A 25,888-nucleotide genomic window follows, 5' to 3' on the forward strand; every position below is an offset into this window, starting at 1 on the left:
CTTCCCTACCTGGTCCCCAGCATCCGCCTCTCGCAGACTCCACATCCAGGTTTTGGGTGGACATCAAAGCGTCCTGGTGGAGGGAACGCGTCCTGTGCACGTTGACCCTGTTGGTTTGCTCTCCTGGTGAGTAGAGCTTAGCAATGAGTTTAATTGTTGCTTTAAAAGCACCTTTTTAAGAGGGAAAAAAAACCCCAACCAAAACCAGTTCAAGAGTGTTAAAAAGTCCAAAAGACGCTGAAAAAGCAGGATTCTTTTGGCTTCCAAAGAAAAGTGAGAGACAATTACTCATGGCATCACTCAGGCCATTTGTGGCAAGAGATGTTACCTTCTAGTTGCTGTTTTAATAAAAGATACTGTTACTATCAAACCGGGACTTATGTCCCCAGGCCATCACAGGTCCCCCGCAGTTCCCCATGGGCTGCAGTAAGTGACAAACGTCAAAGTAACAGAGTAAACTCTTTCCCTTTTTTAAGCCTTCAAACACACTATTTCATTTTCTCCACAATCACAATGTTTCTAAGCGCTGTAATCACATATTCTATCTGTTAAAGTTACCCAACGTGAAAGTAAAGTTCTGGATCTATCCTGCAGAAGTGAACTCTAGCCTAATGTATTTCAAGTTCAGCATCTCCTCCCCTTTCATTTACGAGTTTATCTGAATGAGAAAGTTCACTCACTAAGACACCTGATGACAATTTTTTAAGATTTAGCAGTTCCGTCAAGCCAACTTGAACACAGAGACCATAAGCAGAATACATTCATGCTAAAAAGCTCACCAGTGTCACTAAATACAAACACCTTTGAGGGGGAAAAGCCCTAAAACAAACCAAACATACTACACAACAGATTTTCACAGCTTTTAGGGCAAAGAAGGGCTACTGTGATCGTCCAATCTAACCCAGGAATTCTACTCAAAGTTCATAAAGTGAGATTAAATCAAATCATACCTTTTAAAGTGACATCCAGGCTTCAGCTGCTCTTTCCAAACTTCTGCTTCCAGTCCACCTGTGGGATGATATTTTTATAGTCTCTTTTCCACAAAAGGGACAGCAGAGGGGTTTTGTTTTTTTTTTAAGAAGTACAGCCCTTCTTCCCTGGCACGGCAATGGCCACCCTGCTGCTGGGAAACACACCTCGAGCAGATGTTTTAGCAGCTGCTTTTCAATCTGGCAAACATCTAGCAGCAAGTGTATTGTTTTTTAAGTGGTTTTGCTTGCAGGCAACACAGCAGCAATGTCAAAGAGGTTATATCAACTGGATAAGCCACACAAAGAAGAAAACTGGATTGGAGAGGGAAATTTCTCAAAAGGGTGGGCAAGTGCAGGAATCTAAATCCCACACGCCGGGAGGAATTTAAGATTTAGCCAAAGCATGACAATAATATCTGTGATATCATTAATTATCTTTTTTTTTTTAACTCTCTAGACGGGATAATAAAAAGATCTCACTGTATCAGACTAGGTAGACACGCAAATCTGTAAAGGAATGCTTAGATCAACAGATCCGGCTTCTCTAGAGCAAGAAGCCGTGGACAAAGCCAATAACCTAACTTTGAAGCTGGCTTGCTTTCAGCAGAAGGTTGGACTAGATGACTTCCACAGATTCCACTTTGAAGCTCCCATCTTAAAACCAGACTGATGCTGTTAGTTTAGACTTCCCTTTTTTTAGTCCCTCCTGTTTTACCGCTCTGATGCTAGAAAAGTGTTTCTAGCTTTCCTGTTTATTCTACCCCATTTTTGTGCCCAGCTTACAGCCATTTGTTTTCATGTCAAGATTATCCTTTTACTTAAATAATCCTTTCCTCTTCCCTGGTATTTTCCTCTCTAAATACATCAAGAAGATAATCATATCTCCTTTCAGGCTTCATTTTAATAGACAAGTAAGCCTCTCACTCTTCATAATACAAGCTTTGTATTTGTGGTATCTTCCTGGTAGTCTTTTTTGCCCCTGTTCCAATTTGAATTCTTCTCTTGTTTGACAGCATCATTATTGCTCTTGGACCAACTTTTCTACATGCTTTTTCACAGCTTCATGGTGGCTCACCACCATCCTTTATCAAATACTAAACCCCAGCTTCCTTTCCTCACTAATTTCCAAGAAGTAAAAAACCTCATAGCATCCTTCACAAATTTCTCGTCTGTAAATTAACAGCCTTGCAGTTTCTGCTGCTACATTTCATCTCATCTCTATTTCTCACTCTTCAAAGTCATTGATTCTCTAGTTCCCTCATATTATTGAAGCCTCCCACTTTTGTTCATCACCAAATTTAATTATCATCCTCGCTTTTTGTGCCAAGGTCATTATAAAAGGCTTTAGTGAGATTACTCTTGGGACCAGAACTGGAGAAATTCTGTATTAATTCCCCACTGCACCAGCCCTGATGTCAAAACACTCCACTGCCACCTTACCATTTGGTATTTTTGTCTGTCTTCCAGTTCTTACATGTTTGCACATAAAATTCTCAGTTAACAGAAGTCCTGTTAAATGAGACCTAAATGCATGTCCTTCATGTAGAAACTTGGTTTACTTAAGCCCAAAAGATGTTAGACAAACTAGTCACAGCTTGTGACAGTGAGCCAGGAGTTCCCAGCAGATGGTAGGAGGCAGCCACCCTGGTAAAACTCGTTCTTTCCATCTCCAACTGCCCAGGATGTCTGGATTTCACTGAAGCTTTTTTCCCCCCCTCTGTCAAATTGAAAACAGAATGATTTGTCCTTAACAGTTCATCACTTCACCCACCTATCAAGCCTAATGTCTAAACCAGCAATTTTTATGTGCCAATTTGTGGTTCTATTCTCATTTTACAGACATTATCACAACACTATCTATATGAAAGTGCCATTAGGCCTTTTTTTTGACCACTGTAGACCTCCCTTGCCTCCCCCCCCCCCCCCCCCCCCCCCCCAGCAAGCTGGTACACCCTTCCTGAACTGGAGTCAAAGTTTCTATCAAAATCAGCACCCCTTTTGTATAACTTGAGAAAAAACAAGTAATTCCTTTTTCACCTTTACTTAATGCTACACTAGTTTTGTGCATAAGAATCACATTATTTATTTTACCAATAACGCTATGGTACAAACTGATATTCTGTGGTTTTCCACCCAGATTGCCCACATCCTTTCAAAGCTATGGCTTTCCAGAAGAGAAGCTTCATTCCTGCAAACAGCAACAACAAAACATACTTAATTCTTCAACTTAAAGCTATTCAGATTGTTTGAGGTCATTTAATGTAAAATCATCAGTAAAGATATTCACTGAGATTCTTCAGGAGCTACTATGTTTATAGTTAGCCCATTTGTTTTAAAGGAACTTTATAGAGACTTAATTGTTTAATGCTGTCACGCAGCATGCAGTAAGAAAAGGAAATGTAATCCCTATTTTAGGGATTAAAGGGCATTGCACAGAGAGCCACTGACTTGTTAAAAGTTACACAGGAAGTCTGGAGCAGACCTTTGGGATTTAACTCCTGGCATCTTTTCCCAGTCTCTTCATCACTATGCCATCATCTTATTTTCTATTTTGGTAGTATTTCCATGTTCTGAAGCATACCTGTCTGACTCAAAGAGCCTTTTCTCCTTGCTATCAGATGTACTATTTCTTCTTTTCTTCCTGTTTCCCTTCTTGTTTAGGTAGACACATCCTTCCTGGGGAGCTGAGCAGTCTCCAGGCTGAGCCTTGTCCCATGCCAAAACTTCCTTATTCTACATTTCAGGCTGCACAGCCAGAGACACTGAACAGAACCACTGAGAAGAAATAAAAATTGAAGGGGCGGAGGAGGAGAAACCCTGTAAATCTTCAAAGGATGCATGAAAGTGTTCTGCACTCTTTTCTGCAGATCTGAAAGAAGAGCAATCTCACTGATTCCAGGCAGTTCTGATTCTGCTAATGCTTTCTTGTTGTGTTCTCAGCTTTGAAAACAAAGTTAATGGAAAACTAACATCATTATCCAACTTCAGGAGAGCGTGGCAGAATATATATTGGGCAAACCTTACCTCACCTCCAGCAGAATACATCAGCCACGTGAAAATCCTTAAAAGTACGCCTGGAGCAACCTATTCCCAGCCCCTGAAGAGCAGCTGCATACCTGTCCTATTCTGCTGTGTCCTATTCTACAGGAGGGCTGTGCCTGTCCCAGTGCTGACAGCACTCCAGTAGAGGGGGCTCTGAAGCTGTCTCGTTAAAAAAATCGGAGCCATTCTGCTTGTGGAGTGGGCAAAACTAAAGAGAAAAAAGAGGAGGAAGGATGTTAAAAATATTATATGCTTTTAGATCATTACTTCCTTCTGAGCTGGCAGTCTGGACTGTTTATAGAGCAGTACTAATGAAAAAGCACAAGATTAAATGCTTGTTACAGTGTCAGGGCTTCAAATGATCGGAAACATCACTTTTTCTCTACACCTATGGGTAGTATCTTCTGTTACAGTGCAGGATTTCTTTCAAGTATTTTCAAGCCACTTACTGATCAGTGATTAATTATGTGCTTTTCACTTACAACTGGTATGAGAGAAGAAGTAACTCTCCCAAGGTCGCAGAGCAAGCAAGTCAGCCCTGCCAGATGTCAGCTGTTCCTTAATACTTAGAAAAAGGCAGAGAACCTCTCCTTGTCTCTTTTTCTACCCATATTGCTCTACAGGACTTTATGGCACATGTTTTGCCACACTGACAGGCAGTCCGTTTCTCATATCATCTACCAGTTCCTGACTTTTTGCACTAGCAGCTCCAATTTGTAGAATTTGCTTTCTTCGACCAGAGTGGAAGTTGAGAAAGTTTCTTTGGAGAATTCCAAAGCACAGATCCAAGGAAAAAAATCTAGGAGGATGTAAATACATTTCTAGGGTAAGAGACAAACAATTCTTAAAAGGAAAGCATCTTTTCCAAATATGGATTACTAGAACAAAGTCCATATATAGCTTAAAAACACTAGGATCTTTACAGGCAACTCTTTCCACTGTGGTCATGAAGCTTAATAAGCTTTTATTTCAAAGCCAGTACACAAAGAATTAGAGAGGAATGCAATGTTGTCAGACAACAGTTTAGTTGATCTAAATACTGAAGTCATCAGTCTTGCTCACCAAGGTCTAAGGTAAAAAACAAATTTCTAAGTTCTGCCACCCTACTCTCCTCTAGGTCCTAGTTCCAGCAACAATGACACCAATGACTGAGCCTGTAAAGAAAACTCCCTTTAACAGAGGTCACACATACACAGGAGAGACTTAGAAGCTAAGTGCCTAATTGCTTTGTCTTCAATTTGCCTGTATTCAAAAAGCCTTAGAGGCCAATTATTTGAACTAAAAAGAAAAAAAACCAAAAACCTCTCCCCCTCATCTTAAAAACCAAAGACATGCAGGCAGATAATTACCATTTGTTGTGCAGGGAACAAGCACTATGCAAAGATGTTGGAAAACAAGCACTAACACCACTAGTATACAGGGACCACGCAGTAGGTTTGTTTTAAGACAGTAAATGCAGGCGTACTTCAAATATTAACCAAGTTCTGTTGTGACTGGGTTCCTAACAAAATAATTATTCGGAGTAACTTGCAACTTAGACTTGCTAGAATTATCTAGTTTGTTTGGGTATCGGTAGGATGAGACGCGAATACACTTCTCCAGTTTTGCAGAGACAAAGTAAAGCAATCACCCTCCCTTTTACAGCAATAAACTTCACGCAGGATACATGAAGCCTGTTTGAAGTAGTTCCCTGCTCACCCCCACATGTACCAGTTTTTAACTCACCACACAGTGAACTGCAGTCAATCTACAAATGTTCCATTTTTATTACAAAGTATGAAAGGCAGAAAATACTGTACCTAATACACAGGAGGCTGAAACTTAGAAAGAAGGTTAAAAAATCTGAATAAAACTACATAGGAAGCAGGAAATAGCATAAAAGGATGCAACATTCCACTTTCAAGCGATTTCAGAAAATTGCCTTAAAATTTACAGAGTTTCAACAATATGGTTCCATGACTAGGTGTTAAAATCCATTGTAACAAAACCTTTTGTATTTTCTCCATAAAAATAAAGGAATATAGGGACACTGCAGTTATCCATGTCAACAACATATGTCTGTTGAATAGCAGGATACTAGGATTCCTCTAGGACAGTATAGTAGCGAAGTTGCAAATCTCAATATGGAAGGTGGAGAAAAGAAGGACAGAAGTAAAACTACTATTGCTTTAACATATTTTAGTGAGAACAAGAAGTCAGGAATCTCATATGGATGTTTGTACAATCATGCTACAAAGATTACACCTTCAGGAAATTACCACAACGGGACTGTGAATGGGAAGAGTAGAAGGGAAAACACACATAAAAGTAAACATCTCCTACTTGACTACTGGTAACAAAAATGCTTCGGCGCAACAGATTTAAATTACATTTTACACTGCTAGCAACCCAAGTTTAAAAAAAAAGGTTCCTTTTAAATAGCAGATTTCATATTTACCAGGTTGTCAAAAAAAAAAAGCAACACATCGCTTCTCAGCTGTACTAGGACTCTTTCATTCACTGGTTCTTGCATTTCTGTCTTTGTTCAGATTCGACAGACCAATCCTCATCTCTAACAGAGGAGACTCGAGTTGCACGTCTCGCAAACAGGAAAGCAAACTCCAAGGGATGAGAGCTGGAACACGGGCTTACAGCTACTCATGGCCACAGTATTTTTTCAGGAAATAGCTTATTTCTTAATTTTGTTGGATTTTCTGAAAAGAAATAAACTTGATGGAAGCCATACAGATAATTTTTATTTTATTTCTATGATTATGGAAATTCTAGCTTGGTGCTGAGTATTAGAGGCTGCACAACAGGCCACTGAGATACTTGGCAGACAAAGTTATCTGACATCAGGCAGCAGCAAGCAAGTCTCACAACTGCCTTTGCCTCTGGAGTCTGCCATGAATCACTAGATGAGCATTCAGTGACCGGTATTTAGTTGCATTTTTAATAACTGATTTTTAGTGCTGGTGAAAGGTGCTGATCGGAAGTTCTGGAGATCTCTTCCTAAAAAAAAAAAAAAAAAAAAAAAAGGAGTCGTGGCATGCTGTACTCCTCTCAATATCCTTGAGAATGAGACATTTCTGACTCTTCTCGGGTAAGCAGGGGGAAATACAGCTGCATCTCTAAGTAAGCATGAGAAAGTGCTCTTTAAGTGCCACATACAATTAATTCCCTGGATTCTCTGCAAAGATCAAGAGAAACAGGGACATAGTTGACAGTACCTTGCCCATTCCAGAACTGATTTTGGACACCTCATTTTAATGCCCACTCTACAATAAATACAGGCCTGCTCTGGAATATTGGTCTGACAGTAGAAAGCAGGAAATACGTATCAGAGAATTTGTGTTAACTGACAGGATAACACACTCTGGATTTGAGGTGGTAGGACCATTTTGCTAACCAGCAGTGGGAAGACTAAACCCTTCAGTACTTTGATGGAACTGTAACTGTGCAATCTATTGATCCAAGAGCTTCCCCTTGCTGCCATTCATCCTTTCCAGTATGTCCTGGAAGAGTTAAAACACCACTAACATATGGAATTGACAAGTTCAAGAATTAAGGCTGTATGAATTTACAGACAGCAGCTGCATTTTTTCCATCACAAAAATAAGTTATCCAAAGAATCCAGCTACGTCTTTACACAACCAACCTGCCACTACTGCTATCATGTTCAGACGGTGGAAAAGAAGATTCCCAAACACCAAGTTCCTAAGCAAAGGGGGACTCTCTGGGTGACAAGCAACACTACATTACTTGGGTTGGCCTTGCAAGATTGTGTCAGTCTCAGAATACAAAGCGTCAGTTTAACATTAACAGTATTATCAAGTGCTCACATTTTTCATGTTCAGTAGAAACAGATGAAGGTCCACTAGATACTGACAACCAGTTTAGGATTTCAGTGACTGTTGTATTTAACATTTTATACAAAACATAGACAAACGCCTACCATAAAAGGCCTGAGGAAAAGATGACTATCCTCCTAATCTTACCAAAAATATACTTGTTAAAGTGCCATCTGCAAGAGAACAAAACAGACACACTCAGCTTTCTTCATTTACATTTAAAACAAGCACAAGAGCATCTGCGCATTCCAATATATCGGACTCCTCCCCTCACCTAGTCTCTGGCAGGCAGTGATCTACAGTTGAGACTGATGCAGCTTTCTCATTGCAACACCAGGCAAAAATAGATCTTTTTACTATTATCCAGAACATTCAGGAGAGTAATTACAGCTAAGTTTTGAAAGGATCATTAACTTTGACTTATGAGAGGCAATGCCTCCCCCGTTAAGTACATTTCAAGGTTCCATAAGGAACAACCTGTATTATCAGTCTCCTTTCGTATCACTCTTTGAAACCACTGTTTTCTTTCTAAATAGATTGTCAAAGCACTCAAATCCTTGCCTTTTAAATCCCTGCATGCAGAAGTACAATTCCCATAGATGCAACCTACCATAGCCCATTTCATTTAGACAATTAACAGAGTTGGCATACTACATGATAATCCGACATCCAACTTGTTTTCTGTACATTTTCACCTCACTAATGAGTTTTACACCATCAAGATCTCCTGGTTGAGAGCCAATATACTAGCAACAGGCTGTCCACATAATAGTAGGAATCTATGGAAAGCTTGTTTTAAACAGAACGTAACAACTAAACAATAGCTTAGTATCTTGAATTAATCGACTGGAGAAGTGATACAGAACTACTCAAGTCAGAGAAAAATATTTTTGTCCCAGAATCAGTCTTGCCTGTACCAACAATAGCATGTGCTTTTCTGCTTTGCTAACCTCACTGATGCTCGCTTTTCCCTTAATGTTACTTTATACTCAAGGGATATGAGACATCTGAAAGCAGTTGCTCTGCATCCTCTGCTTGTGCAGTAAGCACAAAATTATTGAAGTCAAATATCAAAGTATTTATTTTCATAAACTTTGGGAAAAAATAATGCTTATGGGGGCTTTACACCCAACATAATTGAATGTTAAGCAGGTGAAATATGATAAACTGTATCTTCTGATTCACAAGCTACAGTGACAAGTCTCAGGGTTTTATTTTATCTTGCAAATAAACTTGAACCAGCAAGTAGACTTGTTAGCTCTCTGCCACTGTGTCAGCAGGTGCTGGCAAAAGGGCATCAAAGTCTCTCACTTCCTTCTCTATATGGAAGTGCCATTTGCACTACAGAACATCTCACCCATGAGGATTTTCTTGTCTTTTCAGTCATTAACCTTTAAAGCAACTTCTTTGAAAAGAAGCTATTTTAAGTAGCATTTCCCTGTTCCAAAACAGCCTCTAGTGATTTCAAATGTAATTTTACATGAAGAATGGCAATGGATTATGCCCAAAGCAGTATGTTGTAGACCCAGAAGGTACCCCAACTGACTAAACAAACAGGATATAGGCTTTATTTAGAATCCACCGGAGCCTACAAGATTCCTTCACTTGCCTTTGACGAGCTTGGAATGAGCACCCAATTCCACAAATGAACTTCAAGCACTTTTATGGATGGAAGGACTGACACTGGATCCTCTTCAGAGTCACAACAGGATTATTTTCCAAGAGTAGCAAAAGCTACCTGGCTATTCAGACTATTAGCCCCTTTATACATGCTCTCTTCTCATCATCTTAGTGTAACAGATCGTATTCCTCCAGGAATAAATTGCATTTGCCATTTAGCATAGCCTATGGAGTCTTCTAGTGACTTCACTCTCAACTAAATTATCTTATGCCTTTTTTTTAAAGCACAATTCTACAGTTGCATTTTTAAGTTAAGCAACAGACACATTTCATCTTTTACTCATGTCATCTATATGAGCATGAGACTTTGAAGCATAAAGGGGACTACAAAAAGTACTAATATTACAGGTAGTTCCCTCTTAGTAACACAGCATATTATGCCTACCGTTTGTAATTAAACAGTACATGGCAAGCCTGTATACATATTTTACATGAGTATCTAAAGCTGTGAATGCCATTATATGCTTCTGCTAAGAAAATCCTAATTTTCACTTCAGTCTGCATAAGTATTTTCCAGTTTAAGATGAAGTGCTATTGTAAAAAGTGATAACCTAATTGTTTGGCTAATGCTGTTCTGAAATCTAGATCAAATCTGCCTGTGGAACACACTACTCTCAGCACTGCTGCTAATAAGAAAACCAGACCTTCAAGTCAAGTCAAGCTTTCTGTCAAATATCCCACAACTGAACACAGAACATCATTGACAAAACATGAGCTTGAACTGTGTTAAGAGTCTGTTGGTTCTCCAATATTAAAAGGGGTGATGGAATACAGCTCTCCCTAATGAATTCCTATCAAATTCACAAGGCAGTGCTTTTCTGAGCTCCATGCTGAGAAGCAGCCTGTAGAAGAGTATTTCTGTATGTCCAGAATGACAAAACTTTTCAAATTCTGTTCTGTATTTGACAGCGCTTTCAGCGTCAGCTTCACTGTTTCACAGCAATTGCTTTTCCCAACTTGCCTTTCCTGTATAAACTGACAAGATTCAACTTTTCCAGTGTCCTACTATTTATAATGCTGCCTCCAGTTGCAGGTGAATACTCATTAGGTGGAAAGACAATTTTGATAGTTTCTGACACTTACATCAAAACTCAGCTGGTATACCCTTACAGACCAGCTATGGTTGTCATGTCTTCATTGGGAGAGTACTGCAGAGCATTCATCCGAGTAGCTATGTTATCAACAAAGATTTTTATCTTGCCTAATCCACTCAGCTTTGATTGAAAAGTATTACTGTAGAGTGATCCACTATTCAAAACAGAAACAGAAGCCCTTGGGCACATCCCCAATAGATACGAGGATGACAAGTGCCAAACCTTAGCCTCTATGGCACAGTTTCTTTCCTTTTAAACCCATCATTGTGCATTACATTAGGGAATCATTTCTTTCAGAGAAACAGCTTTCATTTGGATAGCAGACCAGCCTTTCCAACTCATCTCGCTCATTCAACAAGACCTGACAGTACAAAGCAAATACATGTCGGAAAAAAGATTGCTTTGCACTCCTTTCAAGAACTCCCAGGAACACAGGCCAAACGCAAAGAAGCTCCAACGTACAGGCTAACCACAAAAAAATCTTGCTCATATTATTTGCCAATCAAGCAAGCTACAAAGTGTGAAACCATTTTATTTTGGTTTAGATAGCAAGTCTTCCGAGGGGAAATCATTTGATTGGAAGTGTCAATCCCAAGTCCATTACAAATCACATTTTTTCAGGAGTTGTTTACCTCCTGGGAGCTTAAGTCATGCACGTATCTTCTTTCTGAAACCTATTACCATTCTGTTAGCTAACACAACTGCAGGATACACACAAATTCAGTTATAATTTAAAAATAAGGCCTACCACAGTAACAACTGCCTCTAGCATCAGAAAAGTGTAAAGAAATTGTGCAACAAGTACTTGTACTTCACAGCACCAGAAAATTCTGCCCAGGTAACCAGGTATAGAGAGCCAAGGCAACAGTTAATTGGCAGGCCTTTACTGCCAGGGAGCCTGCAGTGTTATTGTGATTTGTATCAACGAATAGATCCTGCTTTGGGCATATGGAAGTGGATCACATATCAAAAGTAAGAATTAGGGAGAAAAACCTTACTCAATAGAAAGTTAGCCCAATATATAAAAAACATACAAATGTTTAAACAGTTTAGAGGCAGCAACAACAGGAATGATAAAGATTCCTGCCAAGGTGGCTGTTAACATCAATGTCTTTTTCCCCCACCTTGTTTTGCACCTGCATCTTTTAAACTAGTTGATGTGCTGCCTCAGCTGGCTGACAAACACGTGGACATATGCAGCAACTTAAAAGCCTGCAAGCTTATTAATACAGTCAACAAACAAATATACAGAACTTTAACTGAGAAAAAAAAAAAAAAAAAAAAGAAAACCAGAACCCAGAAGGTCCAAGAGGCTCAGCACGTCTCTGCATTTTAGAGTCTTGGAGAGACAGGAGACACCTGCCATTGATTCTTGTAACAGTTTCTTGTAACAGTAGATGCAAAGCAACAACAGATACTGGCCACTTGACTTGTGTTGTTCTTACTTTAGAGGGGAGGGGAAATTATACAGCCCTGCCTCAACGTGGCATGAAGCAGTAATGTTACACTCTCAAAATCTCCAGGCAGTTGTTGTAGCAGATAGCTATCCAGTCTGGCTGAGTTGATGCCCACTGTACATTGTTGATTTCTCCTTCTGCTGTATAGGCCAAGATAGGGTCCTCAATGGCACGAGGCATTTGCTGGATATCCCAGATGAGAGCCTGATGGTCATCCGCTGCAAATGGAAGAGAAAATCGAAGTAGAATCAAAGTATAATGAGATGTCTGAACATGACTACTAACAGGTGTATGGTCCTAGAAGCTATATAGGATATGGGTGTTGCAGTCCTCATGGGTATTCAAGCCAGGGATGCAATGATACAACTATGCTACAAAAAAATAAGCTTGAATCTTTATACATTATCCAGGACAGAGTTGAAAACCAAATGATTAGCAGATTTAAATTGAAAACATTTAAACAGTAGATTGCAAAAAAATAAGGAGCATTAAAATAATAGAGCTTAGCCAAAGCAGATGCACAGTTTGGGCACTGGGCTCGCTACTTCCACGCAGTAAGCTCCAGTAGGTGTCCATTTCCATAAAAATTTTAGGAAAGTCTATTAATAAAGGGCTTCTAAACTGCAGGTATTCTTTAGCAAAAGGCAGGCAGAGATCCACATAAGCTTTTGGCAAGAGAGGATTTTGGAAATTCAGTGAAAGACTCTGATTCACCGATGCAGCTGGATAGGGATGGATCACACTTACCTGCTGTACAAATGTGGCAGGAAGAATGAGGTGCCCAAGCAATTCCATTTACACATGCTCTGTGGTTGTTTAACCTAGCAACAGGCGTGCAGGGAACTCTGACATCTAGAATCACAACCTTCAGAAACAAAAAAACAACTAAATTAATAACTTGCATTTTTTTGTTTCTTCAGGAAACCAAATATTTTGGCAAGCAAACACTGTTCTCAAAGAATAGCTTCTAGCTGGTTAGTGTTTCCCAAAAGGAGTCAGACCCCACAGGGAGAGCTTGTGAGTTATGCAACGAGGGCAAACAAATTACACTTCTCTGAACTGGCCGAAGTGGCAAACTAAGATACGCTGTCTTGTATACTGAACTGAGAAAGAATAAGGTGATTAAAACACTGGCAGTTAAGATTTTGTGAAAAGTATTGCCCAACTGGCTCACAGACCCTTCTTATAAACCAGCTGAAATACATATGAGCCATAGAGATCTTCAAGTTTATAATGCCAAAGTTTCTTCTTTAACTCCTACTGAAGTTAGTGCCCTAACAATTGGTCCTTAATCATACTCCAGTTCAGATACTGACACTGCCCCCTTACTTTAAAGAACTGACTGCTAATTAGTACCAAGCCACATCCCCAAAAAATCACAACCACTAGCACCTACAGAAGATGAGCTGCTGCCTTACCTCCATGCCATCCATGGCCATTGTAGCAAGATAGTTGGGATCCTGCTTATTCCAGCAGAGACGCAGCAGTGGATGGTGCTGTGGGTCCTCATAAATTATGGTGCTGTGTTCCAGATGACGGAGATCGAACATCCTCACTGAGCCATCTGCACCAACTGAAGCGAACATATCTCTCCCACCACCTGCACGGCTAAATGCTATGTCATACACCTGCTCAGAAACAGGAGACAGAAAAACACAACCTTAGTTCTAGAGAGCACGCTGCCTCCTAATTTGCAGTAAAATGGATTTTACATAGGGATAGCAGATCCAGTTGTGACATATTTCTGTTAAATACTTCATGTTCCTAGCAAGTTTTTAGTTATTACACTTGCCAAAAGGAGGGAACGAAACTTAAAGGGTTATGTCATTATAGGGTCATTCACTGAAACTAAATATATCCATTTCCCAGACTCAGATTTTTTATATTAATTGCTGAAGAGTAATATTATGTTAAAATGAAAGAATCTTCAGGTTGTTTATTGCCTTTGATATACAGTTGATTTCAATTTCAGTTTGACATTTTAGCTCATTTTTCTAAAATATTCCGGAGCATAATCTAGTAAAACAAGCATAGTCTCAAGTCGAGATTGTATGATGAGTAAACAGAGCAGTTTTGATATCCAAGATTAAGATATATAGTTTTGAGTACCAAACTAAAACTACACTATTGGCTAAGTTATCTTTTTGGATCATTAGATTTTTCAAGAAAAAGGGGGAAAGCAGAAACGTTCTGTTCCTTTTCTACTGCTTAAAAAACATGCAATGTAAACAATCAAAAAAAGCCATCACCTCTTTGTCATGCGCAATAAGCTGGGTCTTCACATGGCCAGAGACCAGATTTACTCTTCCAAGAACCTGTCCTGTCTCCAGACCCCAAATAGTGCAGGTTGTGTCAATACTAGAGGTACCTGAAACAAACACACTTCTGTTAGCAAAATTAATATTCTCACAAATTATTTAATCACTTACTGGATTCACGTAATATCCTCCAACATCTACAGATCAAAATAGCTGCAAGAACAGCATACAATTAAAATCAAGAATGTCAAACAGCTAACAGTCTACCATGCATTTAAATGACCCAAACCTTTTAGCTGCAGAAATAGTCTTCCACACAGGAATAAAGTGTAAATAGCTCATGTCTACTTCAATCTATTCAGAAGCCTGATGCAACTCTGAGATGAGCTTTCCTATCTTTTAAGTCTCACACGCATGTCAAAACCAAAATTCAATCATAGTGTTGCGATAGCGTATTATTATTAATTGATTGTTTCTGTGGACTGAAGGTGGGGCTAGCAGTAAAGCTCTTAAGAGATGAGAGATGCAACACACAAAAAATAAATCATGTAGTAAATAATTACTAAGACATATTATCACTGTTAATCTCTGGGCAAATCCCCCTGACATAAATGGCTGTACTCTTCTGGGAAACAAACCTCTGCTGGATCAGTCATCTTGGATTCACAGTTTGTCCCATAGGCTATAATTAAACCTTAAGCATTCAGCCCCCTCCTCCAACTGAATTAAGGGCTCCTGGCTTTACTCCTGCTGCTGAAATGGCTTCACAAAAGACAAAGCTTGGTACATAGTTTTCTATCCACTCCAGAACACACTGAAATAAGCCACAGGAGTTCACGTACATCATTACTTAGCACTACAACAACAGCTCACCAGCCCTGAAGACTGAGACTCCCTACCTGCAAACAGGGAACATCCCTAGACTTAAGTGACCCATTCTGTACTGGCCAGGTCACCTTTCAATGCAAAAAAGTCTCCACGACCTGCTTTTTTTTTTTTTTTAAATTTTTTTATGTTTAACTTAAGACAATGGCAGTTTCTAAGATGTAGAAGTTTGTCCACTAGTTAGTTACCAAATTAACCAGTGGACGTGCAACGACACAGCAGTCAGTCACAGCCTGGACTTCACCAGACTAAATTCAAAAGCATGTCTTTTCCATGCTGAAAATGCAGCATTTTGTCAGTCTCACCTAGAAGGTAAGGATCCACTTCATTCCAGTCAAATGATGTCAGTGGAGCACAGAAATCAGAGTTCTTGTTATTGTTCAGCAAACACTCCAGACGGGTCTCTGTTTCACCCACCTTTAGAAAAAGTGAAACATCTGATTTGAATAGCAACATCACATGACTTGTTCCACTTGCACTTCCAAAACATAAGGTGTTAATCCCGGGTTTCTTTCCTCTCAGCTTTACATCCTAAAGCTCTAGAAAACAGTCACCATCTCTATCTTCAATAAGGTGATTTAAACAGTAACTACCATGATAATTCTGCTTCTCCTATAGCCTTCACAATTAAGTCCCATTATTGCAGTTAAGTGCAATTAAGTGCTCTGACTTGATTTTATGTCTTAACCTCCACGCTGTAGCAAGGGCAAGACACCCTGAAAGGAAAACAACTCTCTTCAAAAAATCTGGTCTAGAGGGAAAATGAGATCAATATGCAACATAATTAATATCATGGTTCATCTTTTTCTAGGGAGGATTTACTCACTCTCCACACTCGCAGATAGTCACCACTGGTTGCCAACAGGTCTGGATATACTCCCTTGGTGTCTGGGATCCACATAAGCTTTGTGGTAGGGTAGGGGTGATCAAAGGTATTCCTGCAAATGAATTCTGAGCTCTCTTCATCCAAACCAACAAGCTGCACCTGTAAGAAGCCATTTTTAAAAGAAAGCATTTTATCAAAATACTAATTTGTAATTACAGCATTAAGACTGGGTGTGTTTCAGAAGGACACCTTCTGTAAACCCAAGGACAATATAAAAGGACCATCATGTCAACAGAATGAGAAATCATTAAAGCTTTGTTTCCTAGCTGGGACATGTAAGCAAAGTGAAGTATACATAATCACCAACATGCTTTACTTTGAAGAGATGATCTCAAATGAATCGAAATCCAATCCTAAAGGATTAAAGACCACCCTTCTCTTTTCCACATTGCAAAGCCTAGTTTAAATCACAGACTTAAACTGCCCAAACATTATTCCAACTCATCTTTAACTGAACTGATGTTGACAATGTCGTCTTCAGAGAGCAGGACAAGCTGTAGTTTGCATGACAACCACCCACAATTAAAATCCATATCATGGAATTCTTGGCCATAACCCTGCAGATTGTGACAGATCATGTCAGCTAGCTATCAAGCTATTTTCAGCATCACATTACCTAAAATGTTCTGTCACAACTGCAAAAATTAAGATACAGATTAATCACATCACAGAGTCAGAAAGTAGAATTGAAACTTAAAAAAAAAAAAAAAAAAAGAATTGGGAAGCTAAAATATTTACATAATTATTCAAATGTTTTGTGTGAAAAGAACCAAGAAAGCAGGTCTGCTGAAAAACTCTAGGTAACTGAATTCCAAATTAGTTTTTTTGCACGGTAATGTGACAGTGGGAAGCGCTAACTTGCCCAATTGTGAGAGTGATGCCAGACAGAGCAAACAAGAAACTATCTCCACATAGCTTGGTCATGACAACACCTGAAGTAATACTTGAAGTCCCAGACATTATGTTATTAGAAAAATATTGACATGTCAGAAAGTGTTCAGAGAACAATATGGTGCTGGGAGGATACGTTTAACCCAGCAATGACTACAAGACCTAAACAGGATGAAAGCCCCACTGTGTTAAATGCTGTTCAAACACAAACATTAAGGGGACAACTGACAACAATTAGTTTGTAAGCTGGTCACGGTAGGAACTTCCTAGAACTTTCCACACAGCAGCTTCCTCCTGGAAACAGTGGCTTAATTGACTTTTTCTAAGATGTTTATCTGGAAAAATCCTATTCTGGGATAAGCAATTTGATTAATAAACTACACATTTAAACTAGGATCAGAAATCTACCATATTTTTTTTCCACGTAACAGAAACCAACAAATGGTTCAGTGGATCTTAAACTACATCATTAGCACTTATCAGCCCATTTAGAGATGCTCTTAACAAATGCACACCTTGCCCCCTGCCACAATGAGAAGATCCATCCTTTTCATCCCATAACAAACCCTAAAAGACATATTCAAGTACGCTTCTAAAAACTGTGTATTTGTCTGCCTTGCACTCTATTACAGCTACTCATTATACTTTGCACTCTAGTATGAATCAGTCAAGAATCTCCAAGTCTTCTGAAGTGATTGACAAATAGCTTTCTAACTCCTTTAGGGATCAGAAATACTAAGCGGATTTCACAAAGGAAGCAAATTGTCCTTGGTGATAGAAAATCTTGTGGCAAGGTCAGGATCAGAAGACAAATGACCTCTAATCATTTCTTCTCCTTTGCTTATACTGTTTTCAGCTCAATATGAGTGTATTAAGCCTACACAAAGCAATCAACATACTCATAACCAGAAGCAAATCTCAAACAGAGGAGGACCCACTTTCACTGGTGTGAATTTATATATTCCTGCACCACATATTCATGTTTAACCGCTCCTTGGATCTGAAGAAAAAGGAATGACTGTGTAGCAACCCAGTATCTTCGTGATCTCTGACATTTTTAGGTGCAGGCCAGGTTAGAGAACAAAAATTGCATTAGCAACACTACAGCTCCTGGCAACTGCTGAAGATCAGGTGTCTGACACTGATTGTCAGATCTGGCAGCAGCCTGTGGTAACTCTGAGCAGGAGGCATCGGTCTGCCCAGAGAAAGGAGCAGAAGCAGAAAATATTGCTCGAGAAGCTCTATTCTTTCCTAGCTCAGCATATTCAAAAGTATGACTCTTCTCTTCAGACTTGATCACATACAGTGATTACAGAATCCCTCTATTCATCCTCTTGTCCAGGCTGAACAAGAGGAGATGGAACAATGGAATTATTTTCAGGATGCTGATTATATTAGAGCCCTGTCTCTCCCTCCTGCACATGAGGCAAGATCTGCTGCCGCCAGCTACTGCATGAAGGACTGCCTGAAGTCCAGCCCAAGTAATGCTTGAGGTGATGCTAACAGGAAAGTAACTGTCAGTCTGGATGCAATTTGAACCATTATTCATCTACCTGTAACTCATTCCAGTGGGAAAATAAGGACCAGTGTGTTCGATCTCCATCAGTTTTGCAATTATGCTATGACAGTAGGTAGGAGTGCTAAATAATTATTTGTTTCTCCAATACATCAAGATATGCTAAAATTGTATGTGGATTTTCCTATCATAATCCAAGCCTTTGTCAACATAAAGCTTAACTGCAACAGTGCATCTGAGTAAAGAAGTGCCTTTAATCAGCATTCCTTAATTTCTAAAAAAATTGCATCTCTCTTCAACATGATCCAAAAGAATCAGACACAGAATTAAACAATGCAGAATTTGGTAACAGCTTACTTCTTTTTCTTGCATGGTTTGAGGAATAGTGAACTAAGTTCACAGTACTTTTTTTTTTTTTTTTTTTTTAAAAACCAACACTATATCCCTTTAATCTAATTAGTAACTACTAAGAACAACATTTCACAATTATTTTAGGGTCATGTACACTCAGAAAGATCTCACTGCACCAATTAATCTTCAACATTGTGATGGGTTGACCCTGGCTGGTTGCCAGGTGCCCACCAAAGCCGTTCTATCACTCCCCCTCCTCAACTGGACAGGGGAGAGAAAATATAACAAAGAGCTTGTGGGTCGAGATAAGGACAGGAGAGAGATCACTCACCACTTACCGTCACGGGCAAAACAGACTCAACTTGGGGAAAATTAACTCACTTTATTACAAATCAACCAGAGTAGGGTAATGAGAAATAAAACCAAATCTCAGAAAACCTTCCCTCCACCCCTCCCTTCTTCCCGGGCACAACTTCACTCCTGGCTTCTCTACCAATCCCCCCAGTGGCACAGGGGGACGGGGATGGGGTTTACGGTCAGTTCATCACACGTTGTTTTCTGCCGCTTCGTCCTCCTCAGGGGGAGGACTCATCACACTCTTCCCCTGCTCCAGCGTGGGGTCCCACCCACGGGAGACAGTCCTCCACGAAATTCTCCAACGTGGGCCCTTCCCACGGGCTGCAGTTCTTCACGAACTGCTCCAGCATGGGTCCTTTCCACGGTGTGCAGTCCTTCAGGAGCACACTGCTCCAGCGTGGGTCCCCCACGGGGTCACAAGTCCTGCCAGAAAACCTGCTCCGTGGGCTCCTCTCTCCACAGATCTGCAGGTCCTGCCAGGAGCCTGCTCCAGCACAGGGTTCCCACGGGGTCACAGCCTCCTTCAGGAACCCAGCTGCTCTGGCGTGGGGTCCTCCATGGGCTGCAGGTGGAGATCTGCTCCACCGTGGACCTCCATGGACTGCAGGGGGACAGCCTGCCTCACCATGGTCTTCACCATGGGCTGCAGGGGAATCTCTGCTCCGGCGCCTGGAGCATCTCCTCCCCCTCCTTCTTCACTGACCTTGGTGTCCGCAGGGTTGTTTCTCTTACATGTTCTCACTCCTCTCTCCGGCTGCCGTAACACTGCCTGTCCCAACTTTTTCCTTCTTAAAAATGTTATCACAGAGGCGTTACCACTATCACTGATTGGCTCGGCCTTGGCCGGCGGCGGGTCCGTCTTAGAGCCGGTATTGGCTTTCTCTCGAACACAGGGGAAGCTTCCAGCAGCTTCTTACAGAAGCCACCCCTGTAACCCCCCCCGCTACCAAAACCTTGCCACACAAAACCAATACAAACATGCAATCAATTTTACTTTGCAACTCTAAACCTTACAGAAAAAAGGACCCTTTGGTAAAACAAGCACCCTGAACGCTCTCTGATTCGAGGCACTGTTCCGGAGAAGGTGGCAACCTGGGAAAGCACATGGGCATAACCTGTCAGTCTGCTCCAGAGGTGAGAGTGAGCAGTGTACAGCACCACCCTCTACGGTTTTCTAAACTGGACTCCAGTTTTGTCTTGCAGATAGATCCCAAAATCAGCCTTTCCTGACATTTTCCACAGATTGCTCCTGATTCATGAAGCCATAGTCAGGAGCCTGCGGAACAGCATTAACAGTGAGATTTACGAACACCTCTGTTCCCTCCCATTAGGCCAGTGGATAAGATACTATAAGATATTTATAAGATATCTTTATAAGATATTATAAAGGCTGACAGTAGTTTCCTAATCCAAGAAGTTCAGGAAACACTACCTTAAATAATTTTAGTTCTTCCAACTGGAGCAACTCATCTCTCTTCTTGTACCAGTGATTTGATCAGCAAAGGTGTACAAGCTGAAACAAAACTCCTTTGGGGTTCGAACAGTTCTCGGCAACTGGCTTTCTGGTATGCTATACAGCCTGTTAGTGTGGGGGTTGACAGAGGTTAGAAGAGTTTGGGAATTGGGAATAGCAGTAAATTAGGGTTTGGCAGTCAATAGATTTGAGTTCCCCATGAAACAGAGGTGTAAACAGCTATTTCATACATGTAACCCATAAGTACTTCAAGCTTGGATAATTACTACAGAAACAGAAAAATCACAGAGACAAACCAGACAAGAATCTCTCCTCTTTCTTTCACTGTAATTCCCTCAGTGAGCTCTTCTGCTGCAGCAAACACTTGGTGCACTAAGTCTTTTTAAAAGCACCTTTTTAAAAGAAACCCTAAACCAGAAGAGTAATAAGGAAAAGGTATATGCGCTTATTTGATTAGATTTTAAGCAAGCTAGAATTGCTATTCCAGACTATTTTTTTTAGTTTATTAAGGGTAAGGAAGAAAGCCAGTTATTTGGAACAAACCATTGCAACATCAGGAACAGATCTGTTGTTTGGAGCTTGTCAAAAACCTCTAAAGATTATGAGTGCAAAGAGAAAGTTGACATGAAAATGAGTTTTCATTATTCTTTTAATTAGTGCCAACTGTACCTATCAGTGTATTTTGATGTCAGAAGCTGGCAATATAAAACAAGTCAACTGTGAAGGGCAAATTATGCAGGAGGACAAAGCTTTCACACATGCCCTGTAAAAATCTTAAATTTCTGCTTACCCCAGAAATCAGGCTGTAAAACCAACTGCTCCAGACTCTTTGCAGTACAATGTTACAGACTACTTAAACAGGGCAACTTCAATTCTTTCCCTTTGTTCCTTTAGTTATACCATTTACATGGGCAGGTGCTGGAGCTGAAGTTTACAACTAGTGTGCACCTGTACAGTATCTGTCCAAGAGTTCCCAATCTAGAGCATGAAGTTGTTTCCTGAATGTTTCCGTATCCTCTAAAAGATTCAGCGAAGCTGTGAAAGTCAGACACCATAAAGACAGTGCAGATGAAACACCACTCCGAAGCTTGTTCTAGTCCCCAAAGTAAAGAAGACAACATCAATGCTCTAAGCAATAACACCACTTGCAATTACCCAAGACAGCTCTCTGTTAGCTATCTTCCTACAGTGGAAGGCTGCACTGAAAGCACTACAAAGAACACCAAACAAGAAAACCACATGCACACACACACACACAAAAAAAAAAAAAAAAAAAAAAAATCACTCTCTGAAATATCAGAGACAAGCAAAACGTCTCAGCAAAGTGAAGGTTATGTTTTGCTGCATTTATTGTACAAGTTTAATTTTTAATCATATATCATCTTTACTTCTGTATCAGCAGCATCCAGACTGGCATCTCATTCTCATACAATTAGTTTCCAGCTCTGTACACCACATAGATCTCTGAGCATGTGGTGCTTATATGGACTGAAGTCAACAGAATAGTTATTTCTGAAGCACAGAGGTCAAGAGAAGCCCTGGGGAATATTTACAGACAGCAGTAATTTACATAGTCCTACACAATTTCTGTCTGCAACAACTGTGAGGGTAAAAGCTAGAAAAGAGAGTGGTTGACTCAACTGCTTTACACTTGAAGCCTGAACTGAAAAGCTGACCTGATCATGCTGTAATCAAGAGCAACCCCAGGGAATGGTCCGAACTTGAGGAGGTAAAGGCAACATAAATGCATATGCCCTTATGTGCTGGTTTCAGCTGGTGTAGAGTCAATTTTCTTTCTAGTAGCTGGTATAGTGTTATGTTTTGGGTTCAGTATGAAAAGAATGTTGATAACACTCTGATGTTTTCAGTTATTGCCAAGTAATGTTTAGACTAAGTCAAGGATTTTTCAGCTTCTCATGCCCAGCCAGCAAGAAGGCTGGAGGGGCACAAGAAGTTGGGAGGGGACACAGCCAGGACAGCTCACCAAACTGGCCAAAGGGGTATTTCATACCATGTCACACCATGCCCAGCATATAAACTGGGGGGGAGTTGGCCTGGGGGGTGGGGCTCAGGAACTAACTGGGCACCAGTCAGTGGGTGGTGAGCAATTGCATTGTGCATCACTTGTTTTGTATATTCCAATTCTTTTTTTAGTACTGTCATTTTGTTATTATTGTTGTTATCATTATTAGTTTCTTCCTTTCTGTTCTACTAGACTGTTCTTATCTCAACCCACAAGTTTTACCTTTCTTTTTTTTCCCCAATTCTCTCCCCCATCCCACTGGGTGGGGAGGAGTGAGTGAGCACCTGTGTGGTGTTTAGTTACCAGCTGGGGTTAAACCATGACACCTTATTAACCAATTCTATCACTCCTAAACAAAAAACTGTTTGGAAGTTCGTTATTTTAGCTTCTCAGAGTACATACTACAAAAACATTTTCAAGTTGGTCTTTAAACAAATGAAAAGTTTTCAAGCTCAGGGGACTGCCTTTCCCCAGCAGTACTCCCAGAACCACAACAGCTCTCACCAGCGTAAGGAGACAACTCATACACAGCCAACTCATACTGACTGAACTACAAAGTGTTCAGTAGAAGTACCATGTCTGGGACTGCTGCAAGTGCAGTAATTTAACCACTCTAAGAGATGTCACCCCTGCCTTACTGTCACCTCCTCTCATTCCATCCTTGCACAGAGCCCAATCTCCAACACCAACTTTGACATTATTCTCCACAACCTCCATTGAACAGCTTGACAAAGCTAAAAAGCACACATGCTATAAACACACAAAGCTGTATTTACGAAACCTTTAGTTTCACACAAATTTCAAGATGCTCTATAGCTATGTCTGTTTCCTCATATCTCTTTTATTTATATGAATTCATTATACCAGACTAGCACATTAAAGTCTTTCAGAAATCACTGCGCAAGTGTTTGGAGTGGTGAACATGTAGTCTTTTAATAGAGTGTAAGGTTCTCCGCTTATATTTGGCAAGGAAACACTGAAGATACAATCTCATGCCTCATTACACCCTTGCTCTCAGAAAAAAAGTAAAGGTACTGAGGAATCAGTGAAAGTGGTTTATATACTCTGAAAAAAGTTATCACAGAGAAGCCCTCCACAGCAAGAAAGTATAATGAGAACTGCACAACACTTCTAACATAGCCTCAGATGCCCTGTATATGCGCAAACTTTAGTCCTGGCCATAAACTTTGTTTCATACTGAAAAAAAAAAGCCAGGTATGCTCAAACTAGAGGACTTTCCTGGCTGAGGAGCAACCAGCAGCATCCCCCACGGCTCTTCCCACCCCCAGTCCCTCAGTCTCCCAACAGCTGAGGACTCGCAGGAAGGAAACCAGCCCGACCTAGGCCAGCACCCTGCACTTCAGGGGAACATCCGAAAGCTCTACACGGCTCCCAGTGCCGAGGGCAAGGCAGGAGAACTCCCTCCGGCCACACCAACCGCGGGGGCCGTGCCCGGGACTGGGGAGCCCCTTGAACCGCTGGGATGAAGAGGATCGGGCCCCTCCTCCCCCTCACTCTGCCCCGGCCCCACCGCCCGCTGCCGGTAGAGCCGGGCCCGGCCGCCGCCGCTCCCCACCTTGTTGTTATACTCCTCCACGAAGCTGCCCAGCGCCAGACGGAACCGCTTGTCCGGCCGGACGCTCCAGTTCATGGCGTACACGGTCCAGGGCGCCTCATATTTGTAGATCTCCTTCCGCTTCCCGTGCAGCGACATGGCTCGGCCGAGGGGACCCCGGGTAGCGGCGGGGCTGAGGGGAGGCAGCGGGCTTGGCCGAGGCGGGGAGTGGGGGAGACCCGGGCTGGGCTGGGAGAGGGGCGATGGGCCCGACTGAAGGGAGCGGGATGGCGAAGCGGGCGGGGGGAGAGGAGGAGCGCGGCCGGCCGGGCCGCAGCGAGGCCGGAGAGGTGGCGGGGAGCGGGGGAGGCCGCAGCACGGCGCCGCGCCCCCAGGCCCGGCTCCAGACCCCGGCGGCAGCAGGAGCAGCGCGGAGGCCGTTTGGGATTCGGCCCCTCACACAACGGGAACGGAAGCCACGCGGGGAGCCCCGCCCGCCGGGTGCGGGTTGGCTGTATTGCCTGTCACTTAGAGCTTCGGGCGTCTATTGGGTAATTCGCCCGTCCGTTCGGGCCCTCTTCGGTCTTCTATTGGTCGCTTTGCCCTTCATTCCAAACGGACGCTCACCCCCTGGCTGGGATAACCTACCGTTGCGTTTGGCCCCGCCCCGGAGGGAGGCTGTGCACATTTTCGACATCTTACTGGCTACCAGGGGTCGCAGTGACGCGAGGCGGGCTCTTGAGCCCTTATTGACAATCGATTGGCTGGAAGCGGTGTCAGTCACGTCAGCCTGAGGCGGGCGGGGGAGCACTTCGGGCGCACGGTGGTGCCTGGTGTTCGAGTCCCGCCTCCGCCCAGTGGCGGTCGGGGCAGGGCTTCTCTCTCGTTAACTGCAGCTTAATTATGGGGTTTTATTTTCGGTAGCACGCAGCAGCGTCGGCGTGTGCCCGGCGCCTTACTCGGGGAAGGGCTGCAGGTGGGCATCGGCGGGTTGAGGCCCCGCGCCTGGCTCGGCCCTCCGCGGGCAGCTCGTCTCCCTCACGGCAGGGCTTCGTGGATGCCCCAGGCCCTGGCAGGAGGGGTGGGTGCTTCCCCAGGTGCTGTGCACGTCCTGGGAAGGCCTCAAGGCCGCCTGGTTCTCTAGGCTGAGGCAAGAGAGGAGGAGGAGTTGTTCTGGCCACTGTCAGCTGAAACCTGGGCTGGTCCGGGTTATAAATAGCCCCTTTGTGAGACTGTGCCTGCCTGGGGCCTGGGCTGGGGCTGCCGGCTGGTTCTAGCCCCAGTGTCACCCCACGGAGCGAGATCGGCTGGGGAGAGGCAGGTTTAACCCCCTGCTGAGGACAAGGGGTCTATCCTCGCCTCTTGGGACTGTTTGGGATTTGTTATGGGTGATCCAGCCCCCCTGAAGGAGCAGTGCCATTTGGACAGGAGGTGTGTCCCCTTCAGCAAGGGATGTAGGATGGGCTTTAGGTATCGCTGTGCTCATCTGAAGTCCCACTTGTTGCGAGGACTCTTGGTGTAATCTTTGCCTGAGGTGTGTTTGCGAGGTCATTTCTTACACACGGGAAAACAGCAGCAGGCTGGTCTTGTAGAAAAGCTTTTGCAAATTGCTACTGAG

The 25,888-nt window shown here is 42.1% G+C and overlaps 1 protein-coding gene across 2 annotated transcripts; it reads right to left on the bottom strand.

Moving 5' to 3' along the window:
• Window positions 1-950: 950 nt before the first annotated feature.
• On the bottom strand, window positions 951-24,748 carry DCAF7 (DDB1 and CUL4 associated factor 7). Of its 2 annotated transcripts, XR_005932943.1 has the most exons (10): window positions 24,292-24,748; window positions 16,044-16,202; window positions 15,523-15,634; window positions 14,324-14,442; window positions 13,493-13,702; window positions 12,822-12,939; window positions 12,063-12,292; window positions 3,553-4,221; window positions 3,063-3,159; window positions 951-1,008 (listed from the first exon to the last, which is right to left on the bottom strand). XR_005932943.1 is itself a non-coding variant. In XM_030022840.2 (7 exons), exons 1-7 carry the CDS (start codon window positions 24,427-24,429, stop codon window positions 12,120-12,122), a joined length of 1,029 nt encoding a protein of 342 aa, XP_029878700.1. In that variant the 5' UTR covers window positions 24,430-24,748; the 3' UTR covers window positions 5,756-12,119. The 2 variants fall into 2 exon arrangements, 1 of the variants encoding a protein (XP_029878700.1); XM_030022840.2 differs by lacking the exons at window positions 951-1,008; window positions 3,063-3,159; window positions 3,553-4,221 and having other exon boundaries at window positions 5,756-12,292.
• Window positions 24,749-25,888: the final 1,140 nt, after the last annotated feature.

This window comes from Aquila chrysaetos, chromosome 8 (genome assembly GCF_900496995.4).
Source record: "Aquila chrysaetos chrysaetos chromosome 8, bAquChr1.4, whole genome shotgun sequence".
In the NCBI taxonomy this organism is placed as follows: Eukaryota; Metazoa; Chordata; class Aves; order Accipitriformes; family Accipitridae; genus Aquila; species Aquila chrysaetos.